This window comes from Sinocyclocheilus rhinocerous, unplaced genomic scaffold (genome assembly GCF_001515625.1).
Source record: "Sinocyclocheilus rhinocerous isolate Xijiao unplaced genomic scaffold, SAMN03320098_v1.1 scaffold622, whole genome shotgun sequence".
NCBI lineage: Eukaryota > Metazoa > Chordata > Actinopteri > Cypriniformes > Cyprinidae > Sinocyclocheilus > Sinocyclocheilus rhinocerous.
This window is the reverse complement of record NW_015641438.1, coordinates 483389-497540: the sequence shown is the minus strand read 5'-3', so window position 1 is coordinate 497540 and position 14152 is coordinate 483389. Positions and strand designations below refer to the sequence as shown.

General features: G+C 35.1%; 1 protein-coding gene across 1 annotated transcript in view; it reads right to left on the bottom strand.

Moving 5' to 3' along the window:
- Window positions 1–397: 397 nt before the first annotated feature.
- Window positions 398–14152, bottom strand: part of LOC107754910 (zinc finger protein ZFPM2-like) — a 26244-nt gene continuing 12489 nt past the window's right edge. The window contains exons 2-3 of the mRNA XM_016571541.1: window positions 4011–4160; window positions 398–507 (exon numbers count right to left, since the gene is read on the bottom strand). Coding sequence (XP_016427027.1) covers window positions 398–507; window positions 4011–4160 — 260 coding nt within the window. The remainder of the gene's footprint in view (window positions 508–4010; window positions 4161–14152) is intronic.

Sequence of the window (14152 nt, the reverse complement as noted above, 5' to 3'; positions counted from 1 at the left end):
TTGCATATTTGAACCCTTTCCAGCAGTCACTGTATGATTTTCACATCCATCTTTTCACACTGAGGACAATTGAGGGACTCAAACACAACTATTAAAAAAGGTTCAAACATTCACTGATGCTCCAGAAGGAAACACGATGCATTAAGAGCATGAAGATCAAAGTAAACTGTACTTAATTTGTCTTCCGGGAAACATGCAAGTGTCTTCTGTAGCTTCTGAAGGGCAGCACTAAATTAAAAAAAAGAAGAAGATATTTTCAAATATTCAGATGTGTGCAGCGCATTTTATGGAGGACTGTTTCCTGATCCTGGTAGAGTAGACTACAATGCCGGCTGTTCTGACTCACAGCCTGTAAGTAAGTTTTTTATATTTAAAGAATTACTGCCATTACTCGTGGTTACTTACTGGGGCCGTCCCATTCCTCTGCTGTCAGTGGGCTTGGTTGGACTCTCTCTTCTTGTCCGTCACTGTCTTGTTGTTCCACCTTTAAACTTCCGACCATTTCACCTGTATAAAGACATCAAAGCTTAGGGGTTTCGCGGGTACAAATGGCTAAACTGTAGCAAACTGGCTCTCGCACTGGCAGCAGCTGTTCAATGTCTTTCATTTAAAACCCTTATTCCTTGTAATTCCAATGTGCAGTTTCTCATTTTGGATTCTTTCAAGTGTCTGCTGTGGGATTTTATGCTCGTTTCTTTGGAGAGAATAGAAAAGAGACAGAGAGCAAGTCCCTGGACCCACCTTGATCACAGACCGGCTGCCTGTGTTAAGCCCTGTGACGAAACTTATTGGAAATGTTTAATTACAGTGTTGGGAAAGAAATTAAGCTACAAGATGATTCCTTAATTAAGCTGTGATTAAGGATTTTCTGCCTTTGGCTCTGACACCATGGGCAAAGTACTATTTAACACCGTCACAGGCAAGAGAAGTTAACTCCAAGAGCAGGCCTATTTACCTCAGATCCTCACACAAAACTTGAACTGAATAAAAACAGGGACAGAGCCAAGTATTAAACCTTCTTGAAGGGACAAGACAGCCAAAATACCACTTAAAAGCTGGTGCATGTTCAAACCAGGGGGTTTCATGTATTCGGACAAATTTAGAGTAAAAAAAGAGCGACATATTGAAAAATATGGATTCCAGTAGGATTGCCAGAAATCGTCGAGTAGATTACGTACAAATTGTAATCCATTACTGATTCCAAATTACATGACAAAAATTGTAGATAGTAATGTAATCCACTACATTACACATTTGATTACTTTTAGATTACTTTTAGATTACTTTGGACATAACTCGTTTATCACATTGATTTAAATAGAGTTATCTTGTACCATATTGATATAAAAATATAAAGAGAAAGAAAATATATTAATAATATATTAAATAATGAATTGCTATTGTGTAAATAATATGTAATCAATAAAAAAGTAACTGTAGTCTGATTACGAGTATTTTCAAATGTAATCTAATTACAAGTACTTCTTTTTTCAAATCTGATTACGTAATCCAGATTACATGTAATCAGTTATTACTCAACAATGTCAGCGAGCGGGTGCTGATTTTCCTCAAAGCACCTTATCTGGAAACATGACGTTTATACTTATCCATCTATTTGTTCTAGAGTAATTAATCAGCTTTACTGCCTGTACTAATGTAATTATAAATATTAAATCATAACTGCCATTATCTATTGTGTTATTTTTTAAATTTTCATTAGATGGTTCACATATTGACTATTCTACTGTATGACTTATCATATAGGTAATAAACCTCAACTGGAAAACTGACGTTCTTACATATTTATTTATTCATGGTTGAGTAATTAATAAGCAAACCTACAGTCCTGAGAGCGGCTCGAAACGACCTAGCTCAGGAAATCATAAACGGTAAATCATAACTCATTTTCATCAGGTATAGGTGTCATGATCTATACTTTTCTTCTTGACATTTCCATTATACGGTTCACAGATTCAAAAAGCAATTATGTGATCAAGTAGAGGAGAAACAAAAATCAAGAAAAACAATAAGTATTCAAAAATGTTTCCTCGCTGCTGCCCTTCAAAACTTAATAGGTCAAAACATGCGAGGAAATGAAAAAGGGTTGCACCTCTTGCTATTCAACAAGAACAAAAGCAAACCGGCACACATCGTTCCACCAATTTTCGAAACAAAAAAGCACAAGTGATTGTTCTTTTGAAGATTGCACGCTTGCAGGCAAATGCAGGTAGTTTACGCACATCACTTTTGCCGTCAAAAACTTTTGGACGTCAGGGAGCCCGAGACAGGCATTTCAAAGAGAAGATTCATCATTTACAAATAGAAAAGCATAACGTTAGGATGCGGAGTGAATTTCAAATGGCTGGGGGGGCTCTGAATTATCCCGTTGTGACGGTGAGGTGTGGCCGGCAGAAACGCCTGTAATTGAATTTCAGTTCAAAGAGCTGATGCTATTAGCTCGAGTTTGATGGTGGAGGCCTGCAGCAAATACCAGCAACTCTGTTGTTATTTACTATGACCAATAACCCTGTTAGTAACATATACAGTAGGTCTTCCCTCAAAATGCCATATTTCTTCAATCTTCTCTTTCATATTCAAATTCAATTTCAGCACAAAACCAAACACTGCTTTGAGCCAAAGGGGCTGCGGTGGGAAGGTGGGGAAAGATTGTGGGTTCTAGAAAAGGTCTGATACTTCTAACAGTTATAGTGAAACACAATATGAAATATATCCGTCTATAGGATTACAGTACAGAAGTGTTTGTTTACATATTAAAACAAGCCAATGTGATTTAAAATGATGAATTTTATGTGTAATGTGATTTCGGCAACACTTTAGATTAGGGAACACTACTCACTAATAACTAGTCGTTTATTAACATGCATATTACTAGCATATTGACGGTTTATTAGTAAAGCATGTATTAATGCATGACTACATTCTAGATCACTTGACCCGACCCCATACCTAAACATAACTTCTACCTTACTAACTATTAATAAGCAGCAAATTAGAAGTTTACTGAGGGAAAACTCTTAGTTAATAGCGAATATGTAGCTAACTATTAACTATGACTTTTGCCTCAATGAATTCCTAATTTGCTGCTTATTAATAGTTAGTAAGGTAGTTATTAAGTTTAGGTATGGGATCGGGTTAAGGGATCTAAAATGTAGTAATACAGAATAAGACATTAATATGTGATTTATAAGTACTAAAAAACTGCCAATATGCTAGTAATATGCATGCTAATAAGCAACTAGTTATTAATGAGAATTGGTCCCTAAACTTAAGTGTTACCAGTGTTACCGTGATTTCCAATTGATTTTCAACCACATACTTCTAACAGTTATAGTGAAACACAATATGAAATATAGCCCTCTACAGGATTACAGTACAGAAGAGTTTGTTTACATATTAAAACAAGCCCATACATGTGATTTAAAATGATGAATTTTATGTGTAATGCGATTTCGGTAACACTTTAGATTAGGGAACACTACTCACTAATAACTAGTTGTTTATTAGCATGCATATTACTAGCATATTGAAGGTTTATTAGTATTTATAAAGCATGTATTAATGCATGACTACACTCTAGATCACTTGACCCGACCCTATACCTAAACATAACTACTACCTTACTTAATATCAATAAGCAGCAAATTAGGAGTTTGTTCAGGTAAAACTATTAGTTAATAGCGAATATGTGTTCCCTAAACTAAAGTGTTACCCGTGCGGGTCACACTTTAGTTTGGGGACCAATTCTCACTATTAACTAACAATTAACTATGACTTTTGCCTCAATAAACTCCTAATTTGCTGCTTATTAATAGTTAGTAAGGTAGTTTAATAAACAGCCAATATGCTAGTAATATGCATGCTAATAAGCAACTGGTTATTAGTGAGAATTGGTCCCTAAACTAAAGTGCTACCGTGTTACCGGGTTTTCCAATTGATTTTCAACCACATACATGTTTTCTCTGGTTATCTTTAATGGGAAATGAGCTCACCGTTCCTCGAGTGATCTCCATCTTTAGAGACGACGTTCTCTGGGTCAGAGTAGTAAAGCGGGTCGTCCTCCACAGACCCGTCTTCTTCTTTCAAGATCTCTTTCTTCTCCGTCTCCTCAGAGTCAGTCTCAAGCCCATTTTCAAACACTCCTGTCAAGTAACGGACAAACAAGTGCACAACATTAGCACTTCAGAAGACGCTAAAGTGAATTCCCCTTTGTCTTCACTCTTGTGAAAACGAAGTACACTTTAATACACTTTTAAAGAGAGTACTTTAAGGACATAGTATACTTTAAAAGAATATACTTAAATGGTTTTGGACACTTAATAGCATGTTAATTGCATAACATTTATTAACAGTTTAAATTTAAATAGTGCTTTTTTTACCCATTTAAGTAGGACTTAAGTACATCTTTATAAGTAATTTCATAATTACTTCTATTGTCTTTGAAATATGGTTAAAGTTACTGCTGAATGTAGTGACAATCATTTATGATCAACTAAAATATACTTTAATGTCATTTCTATTGAAACTTGTATGCCATGAATTCAAATTTTTATGTAATTGCACATTTGTGCATTGCAATTTAGTACATCTAAAATATATCACATCAAAATAAGTGTATTTCATTAAAAACAAAATGATTTAAAATGTATTTTAAAGTAAAACTTTGAAATTACCTTTTAAAGTGTGTTAAAAAAACATTTATGGAAGTGAACTCTCAAGCACACTTAAGTGGCTTTTAATTTTATTAATATATTATCCGCAAGTAGAGTTTTTTTTTTTTAAATATACTTTTTGAAGATTTGAATTATATTACAAATGCACATTCAATATTATTAAGTGCACACTTATTTTTTTTTACAAGGGCATTGTTGAGGCAGAAAATCAGGTAGCTATATAAAATATTAAAATTGACTAGATTTGACCATTTTCGAAAGATGTGTTCGAAAACATGCAAGCATTTATCCACAATCAAAGTAAGTCTGAAAAGTAACAGCACATCTCTCCTCAACAAGCCACATGACATGTCCATCAAACACTGCAGTATGCAAACACAACTAAAAAAGTCATATCCCACCATGGACCTCGCAAACTATGACAGTATATCTGTTTTGTAATGTTTCTGTACCTTCCATAACTATAAATGAACACAACTGCAAAGTGTTCGAGCAAAGCCAACACAGGAACAGATCCAGAGCCTAAGGTTACGTCTGCTCCGAGATAACTTATTCACGCAAGCAGCGGCATTGAAGGTAGACTTAGCACACTTTCTTATTAATTTGTCTTATCAGTGGGTACAATGTTGATTTTTCATTTGCTTGCCATGCCTTTGGGTGGTACACCCGTGCAATCACAAAGTTCATTTTTCTCTGTTTGATTAATTTCTTTCCTCCGTCAAAAAAAAAAGACATTGGCTACATTCTATCAAGAGAGTCCTTTTCCCTTCCAGCTGTACATGTACTTTGATATTTGCATATTAATGTTTTTTTTTTTTCTTCAATCAGGGGGCATGGAGGAATAGAACCCACCTGAACGAAATTAAACAGACGTGTTTCACCTTTGATATTAAAAATATTCTGGCTTCGACTTTTTATGTTTACAGGGCTGAAAACTGTAAGGATGAATGTACATTCAGTGAAAAGTCTGTGTGCAAAACTGTCTCCAAATGTGAACTAAATCTGACAAAACCTCTAATAGAAAATCAATTAATGAACACAATAGGTGTTGTTTTTTTACTCTAAAAATTGCTAAAAGTTTTAATTTAAGGTTAGGTTTTGTCTGTATTTCTACGTTGTGTGTGTGTGTGTGTGTGTGTGTGTGAGTAAACCCTTTCCTTTCATTACGAATGGCCCCTTTGTAGGAGGGCAGCAGTGACTGTGTGCATGAAAGCAATGGAGACACAGACGCATTGAGAGGAGATGTGCTGAACAAGGTCAGAGTTTTACCACATTTGATCTTGTAGCAAAAACAAAAATGTCCAGCCTACACCAGATGACAATATTACTCCTCCACGGCTCATGAACAGACTGATGGAGCTCTCGCTTAGGTATAAACTTTGGTATAAACATATTTCATTCCTAGTATAAATGATTGTAGTCTTTAACAGAGACTTATTACACTGTTAACCCTTACTGAACTGTAAAATGACCAGTAACTTAACTGTAATATGCATTGCATCATGGGTAGTTTCAGTGACCTTGCTTATAAATTACAGTAATCAGTAATTTTACAGTTCATGAATTGATCAATAACTGTCAATAATAAGGTACTATAATTGTAACTAAATAAATCTGCGAAGCTCACAACATCTACACAGTTTTTTCGGAGGTGTAAATAGATTATTAGAGTAAATTTTATATATTTATGTGCATTTTACAGTTTTTCTACTTCAACATTTCATGTTTAATTCAATATGTTACTTGCTGTTTCTTTGTAAATTTACTACCAATTTTTGTGAAAAAACACTCATTTTTTTCAGTGTATACAGATTTATAGATATTAATAGAAACTAAAGATATAATGATGTGTGATTTCTAACCTATGGGTAATTCTAAAATGTTTGAAAATATTTAGTTATTGTCATCTTCACATGCTCTCGGGATTTGATTTCAATAAAATCAGTGAGAAATTGTGTTTGCCAATTAATTTGACCTTGTCATAATCCAAACAGTATATTCAACAAATAATCATGTTGAGCAGGACTTTTTAATTATATCCATCTCTAATTAATTGGATTGTTAAAACAGGCTTGAAAAAATGATGGGCTTGATGATGTCAGCAAAATGGAAGGGCAATTTGGAGGAAGATTGAGTTGTTACTTTTTGATTAGAGTTTAAAAGGAGTTTTTTTTTAATAACATGCATTGATCAATTGTACAAAAATATAACGTGAAGAGATATGAAGACAGTAAATAGGGTCCATTTTCATGTTGACAAAAAGGTCACTAATAAAACGCAGACGTCGTTTGCAAACAGTGTCTAACCTCCTTCCAGCAGAACACACTGCACTTTAACTCCAGCTAGCCGCTCAAACACCCAGACAGTGACACACACACACACACACACACACACACACACACAAATAAAGCAGAAAACACACAAAGTGAAATATGCAAGTATGCGGGCATGATCTGAGTGACTGCTAATTTCATGCTTGGATTTGCCGCTCGCCTGCGATGTTGGAGGCGTGTGTTTGCATGGTGATAGCGGCCCGGCTCGGTATCAGCTGGCTTCAGTGTAGAGCCATGCTGCCCCGTCGCACACCGCGCAGCCAAAGCAGGACGCTCTCCAGCGCTCTAATTACACCTGAGCTAATTCAATCTGACAGCACCGAGCCGCATGGAAATCAGCCTTCTTTTCCCCGCCATTCTGGCCTGTTCCATCTATTCTGCTATTTTACAGTAGAGTTTTTACATCTGACCAAAGATTGATGAGCAGGAATGGCATACTACCAAATATTTTTGAAAGAAATAATGCAGAATGCATACATAGATTTTCTATATGCAGAGAAAATTACTATATTTGACTAAATATGCAGCAGTACACATAATACTGTGCAGAATACTGTATCCCACAATGCAATGCGCTCAACTTGACCTTCCATTTCCAGTTTGATGAATAATTAAATAAAACTAATATCAGCTTTGGTCAATTTTAACACTTTTATTGACTATTACTTGATTGGACTTGATTCAAAAGTTAAAACACATTTACAAACAAAATGGAATAAAAAAATTGGGTTAGAATGACCCCAAAATTCAAAATAGGGAACAAAAATGTTCCATTTAAATGTTTGTCTTATATTTCTATATAAAATAGTTAAGCAATTAGCAATATCACACGAGCAAGCATGCTGTTTGTCCCGAATATCAGGATGACTGCCAATGTGATATTGATTTTATACAACAGTTCAATTAACAAGTTAATATTGTGAGTTACATTTTAGGCACCATGCTGTCAAAATTGTCTGTTTTTGCTCTTTGAAATGTTTTTCTTTCCCAAATGAATCTGCATTTTTTAACAAATCAGTGATTCAATGATCCATTCATAAAGGCAGTCACTTGCTTCATTCCCAAATGAATCTGTGTTTTTGAACTAATCGATGATTCAATGATCCATTCATAAAGACAGTCACTTGCATTGTTCCCAAATGTATCTGTGTTTTTAAACTAGTCAATAATTCAATGATCCATTCATAAAGACCATCACTTGCTTTGTTCCTGAATGCATCTGTGCTTTTGAACTAATCAGTGATTCAATGATCCATTCATAAAGACCATCACTTGCTTCTTTCCTAAATGAATCTGTTTGTGAACTAAATAATGATTCAATGATCCATTCATAAAGACCATCACTTGCTTTTTTCCAAAATGAATCTGTGTTTGTGAACTAAATAATGATTCAATGATCCATTCATAAAGACCATCACTTGCTTCTTTCCAAAATGAATCTGTGTTTGTGAACTAAATAATGATTCAATGATTCATTCATAAAGACCATCACTTGCTTCGTTCCCAAATGAATCTGTGTTTGTGAACTAAATAATGATTCAATGAGCCATTCATAAAGACAGTCACTTGCTTTGTTCCTGAATGAATCTGTGTTTTTGAACTAAATAATGATTCAATGATCCATTCATAAAGACAGTCACTTGCTTTGTTCCTGAATGCATCTGTGCTTTTGAACTAATCAGTGATTCAATGATCCATTCATAAAGACCATCACTTGCTTCTTTCCAAAATGAATCTGTTTGTGAACTAAATAATGATTCAATGATCCATTCATAAAGACCATCACTTGCTTCATTCCCAAATGAATCTGTGTTTGTGAACTAAATAATGATTCAATAGTTCATTCATAAAGACCATCACTTGCTTCGTTCCCAAATGAATCTGTGTTTTTGAACTAAATAATGATTCAATGATCCATTCATAAAGACCATCACTTGCTTTGTTCCCAAATGAATCTGTGTTTGTGAACTAAATAATGATTCAATGATCCATTCATAAAGACCATAACTTGCTTCGTTCCCAAATTAATCTGTGTTTTTGAACTAAATAATGATTCAATGATCCATTCATAAAGACCATCACTTGCTTCGTTCCCAAATGAATCTGTGTTTTTGAACTAATCGATGATTCAATGATCCATTCATAAAGACAGTCACTTGCTTCTTTCCGAAATGAATCTGTGTTTGTGAACTAAAAAAATTATTCAATGATCCATTCATAAAGACAGTCACTTGCTTTGTTCCCAAATGAATCTGTGTTTTTAAACTAATCAGTGATTCAATGATCCATTCATAAAGACCATCACTTGCTTCGTTCCCAAATGAATCTGTGTTTGTGAACTAAATAATGATTCAATGATCCATTCATAAAGACAGTCACTTGCTTCGTTCCCAAATGAATCTGTGTTTTTTAACTAATCGATGATTCAATTATCCATTCATAAATACAGTCACTTGCTTTGTTCCTGAATTAATTAGTTGTTCAAAATAATTGGTTGAATAAATGATTCAATGACTCACTCAGAAAGACAATGACTTGCTGCACGGTTTTAGTTTCAACTGTAAAAGCTTAATTTAATATTTAAAAAAAAATCATTTTATATTTTAATATTCAAAATATTCTTTTTAAAACAATATCATAGAATTATGTATGCAATTGTAAGTGTAGTGTAAATAAATTCTGCAATTTGTGTCAATATCACACACCCCTAATATGCATATTTCTATATACTGTGTATTGTAAACAGGTGCATAACATCCAGAAACTGCCCTCCTGCACCGACCTGCTTAATTTCATTTTGCAGTTTTTTAAAACAATTTGCTTTACTTCAAGGACAACACATCACAAAAATTAAGATGCATCATAAACAGTATACGCATGCTTGATTACATTCCCAGACAGAATCATTTTTTCCTCCTGTCTCTCTGTGTGAATGTCAGATTTGGATTCCCCCTTCTAAACCTCGGCACAACATCAAACAAACAGCTGTGGCAGCCTGGCACTGTATCACATGCCCGATCACCTCAGTGGCATAACATCTCAGTCGTTCCGCTGGGCTCTTCCCAGGGCTAGATGGGCCAGAGAGATGTAGAGAAAAAGAGAAAGGGACAAAGAAGGAGAGGGTTCAGGAAAGGTGTGGGCCAAGAATGTCTTTTAAAGTGTCTCAGGGCCTCTGAGAACACCTACCTCCACCTCCAGCAAAAAAGTAGATGCCATGTTTAATTTGACATGAATGAGGTGAGAGGGATGAAAGCACAGCTTGTTCAATATATTGTAAACTCTCAGAAATAAATGTGCAAAAGCTGTCAGTCGAGTGGAATCTTTTCAAACGGTACAACTTTGAACCTAAAGGATCCATATTGGTACCTTAAAGGTCTATATTAGTACATAAAGTGTACATATTAGTACCTAAAATGTACCTTTTGAAAAGATACCGCCCCAGTGACAGCTTGCATACTTTAAAGTACATTTTAAATCATTATGTTTTAATAATATTTTGTTTTAAAGAAGTGCACTTATTTTGATGTGTTGACTAACATACTAAAGCGCATGTAAAGTACTTGATCACTGTAGTGTGTTATTTGATATTACATTTAAAGTTAATATTAAACATACTATTGAATGTTATTAAATATTAAATGTACTAAACTGCAACCTCGTCACTAGAAAGGTGTAATTACAAATATATTTGAATGCATGAAATACAAGTTTCAATAGAAATTACATTAAAGTATATTTTAGTTTACCATAAATGCTTGTGTCTGTACATTCAGCAGTAACTTTAACTATTTCAACAGACAATAAAAGTAATTATGAAAATACATATGAAGAGAAGTCCTACTTCATTGAGTTAAAAAGCACTCTTGAGTTCAGCTATTTAATATAAATGCAAACTATAATACATTTTCATTTAGTTGTAAATAACATACAATTAAGTGTATATATTTTTTAAAATTATGAAGGGTAGTGTTGGTGTAATTACTGTGTTTTTGCTTTTTAGCACAGTTTACCTAAAGCTAAGTATATAATATTCTCTATACAGCTCTCAAAGCATCTCAGTGATACATCTTTGTTTGCTCTGTGATGTGAAACAACTCCATGCATGACTAATCTGAGATACAATAGGAACGTTTTTTCGTTTAGCATACAGAAGCCCCATCAGCGATCACCATGTTCCCATAATCCTCACATACACATACACATGCTCAGTCTTTCCCACGAACAGCCTTTGTGCCGCTGTATCTTTAAATGAGATTAGATGAATGATTACACAGCAAGGAAACATTAATAACGTTCAGACCTCATCCTACGATACAAGCTGTAATCCCAGAACTAGTATTTACAGAGAAGTGTAGGAACAATGGCTCATGTAAGAGCTGACATCTGGATGGAGAAACTGTGACTGGAGAGGGAACACAATGACCTACAATATCCTTGACTGAAAAAAAAAAAAAGAACGATTTCCTGACGTTAAAGATCTGAATTATCTGCTCACAATCACCGAAACCCAACAAGAAATCAATCCACCATTAAATAATCAGTTACATCCATCAGAGCTAAAGTCTCCATTATCCAGACATTTACTCTACTGAATTGTACTACATTTACATTATAAAGCATGTTATACGACAGAGATTAAGTACAAAGTTCAATATTGCGAGAACTCTGAAATCATAAATGATTTGAAATATCGATTCATAACCGATAACTGAATCAATTAAGGATCATGAGATTTTAACAAGAAGTCGAAATCTCTTCTGAAAGTCTGCTGGACATCCATGTGAGATTACTGGGGTTGGGTTGGGGGGGGTTCGGAGAAGCAGCAGATTTCCACAGAAGTCTCCGTTTGTTCATTTAATCTCATGTGAGAATCAACTGAGATATTAAAGAGATCTGTTTTATTTGTCTGTCCTGTGATCCTCACATTCTGTTCACTCTTATGGCACAGAAACCTCTCCAAACACGTGACACATTTTCTGACAAACCCCCGATATAAACAGAAAGCACAACTAATAATTAAGCTTTAACAGTATTCCCGTCCTGGAAGCGCGCTGCGCAATCACTAAAGGTCATTAAAGAACTTAAAGGCTGCCATTTGATATCAACAGCTTTGCAGACTCAACCCCAAAAGCACTTTGAATTATGAACTTTTAAGCGCAGTTCGCAAAAGATGCTCACACAGACTTCAGCTATCACCTATTAGTGCCCTTAGATTTGTGCCATTAGCGATTTTCCGCTCCGCATTTAAAAGCATTGCCATCACATTTGCTGTGGAGGTGCTGAAGTTAAAATTAGACCGCCGAGCTCTCTAATCCCAATAAACACCGTTTACTGTGGCAAGCAAACATATCTGACTTTTCAAATTACTCATTTATTAAGCATTTTATAAGACTTTATACCAGATTATTTGACAATTTCTCATGTTTGGCGTCTTTGTTTAGATAGACAATCATTATAAAACTGCATCCAACAAGCAAACAGTTCTGAGCTCCTCTGCACTTCTGTTTATATATTTCTCTCACTTTAACTTTAACTGCTGATATTTCACTCACCCGACCTGATCAAAATCTCAGCACTTTTCTGTGGGGAACAACTCTACAAACGTCCAGACCAAGTAGCATATGAACTCTTAACAGTCACTGAGGGAAGCTATTCTTCATTTCCACAACGAGAATGTGTTCAGTTGTTTGACACATTGAGACATCTATCAATCTACAGAAGAAAGCAAATATCATAATCACAGATTTTAATGGGTTCGATCATACATTTCAGATACATGATCTCTTTAGGTAGTCAACAAACCTATTCCTCTTTCACTGAGTCATTAACATATTTAAAAATGCCACCCTGTTGAAAAAACCAGCATATGCTGGTTAGGTATGTTTTGACGCTGGGATGCTGGTTTAAGCTGGTCCTTTGCTGGTTTATGCTGGTCCTTTTGCTGGTTTAAGCTGGTCCTTTGCTGGTTTATGCTGGTCCTTTTGCTGGTTTAAGCTGGTCCTTTGCTGGTTTATGCTGGTCCTTTTGCTGGTTTAAGCTGGTCCTTTGCTGGTTTATGCTGGTCCTTTTGCTGGTTTATGTTGGTTCTTTGCCAGCACATGACCAGCATAAACCAGCAAAGGACCAGCTTAAACCAGCACCCCAGCGTCAAAACATACCTAACCAGCATATGCTGGTTTTTTCAACAGGGCAACTGCTACTAATTCATCGAAAAACAAATGCTATAATGCTTACTTCCTCTGTTTAACAGTTCTTCTGTCTAATAATTAATTATTAGAACTGTTAAACAGAGACAGTAAACTAATGAAGACTCATGTTGCCTTCACGTGCTGTCAGAAATTTCCCACATCCCACTTCTGAAGTTGTAATTACAACATTCAAGTGCTTTGTTGTCAGAAAGACCAAGAATAGTGGACGGCCCATTCATGAGTTCATTCTTACCAAAAAGTATAAAAGAAATTGAGTCAACATCAAACAGGTTTTAAATAAGATGTAGCGTCCTATTCATTGGTAACCATATGAATATTGACTACCTAGCCAGCAATTTCTGTCAAATAAATGCTATTTTCACTGTGTTCGATACATACAATTTGTTTTAAATAAGATGTAGCGTCCTATTCATTGGTAACCATATGAATATTGACTACCTAGCCAGCAATTTCTGTCAAATAAATGCTATTTTCGCTGTGTTCGATACATACAATTTGCATCAAATGTGCCCTCAGGTTCCAGATTTTCAAATAGTTGTATCTCGACCAAATATTACTTATTAATTCAGCTTTCAGATGATGTATACATCTCAATTTTGAAAAAATGACACTTAAGGTTTTGTGGTCCAGGGTCACAAATGGTTATTTAGATATGTAAATATACATGACTGTAACAGCAAGAGATAGCAATGTAGATGTTGTGGGGAAAACGGATAAAACTTTAAAATTTCAATAAAAATCAGTACTACAGCTATGTTTCTCTCCAGCATGTTTAAAGTTTATGGCCCGCCCAAATCAGAAACTTGGGTATCAAAATGATCTCAGAGTTTCCGAGCACGTACACACCTCACGCACCGGATGCCGTGCGCGCGCCCAAAGACAGTTGGACATAGTGGTGTATTAGAGGTAAAAAATGATA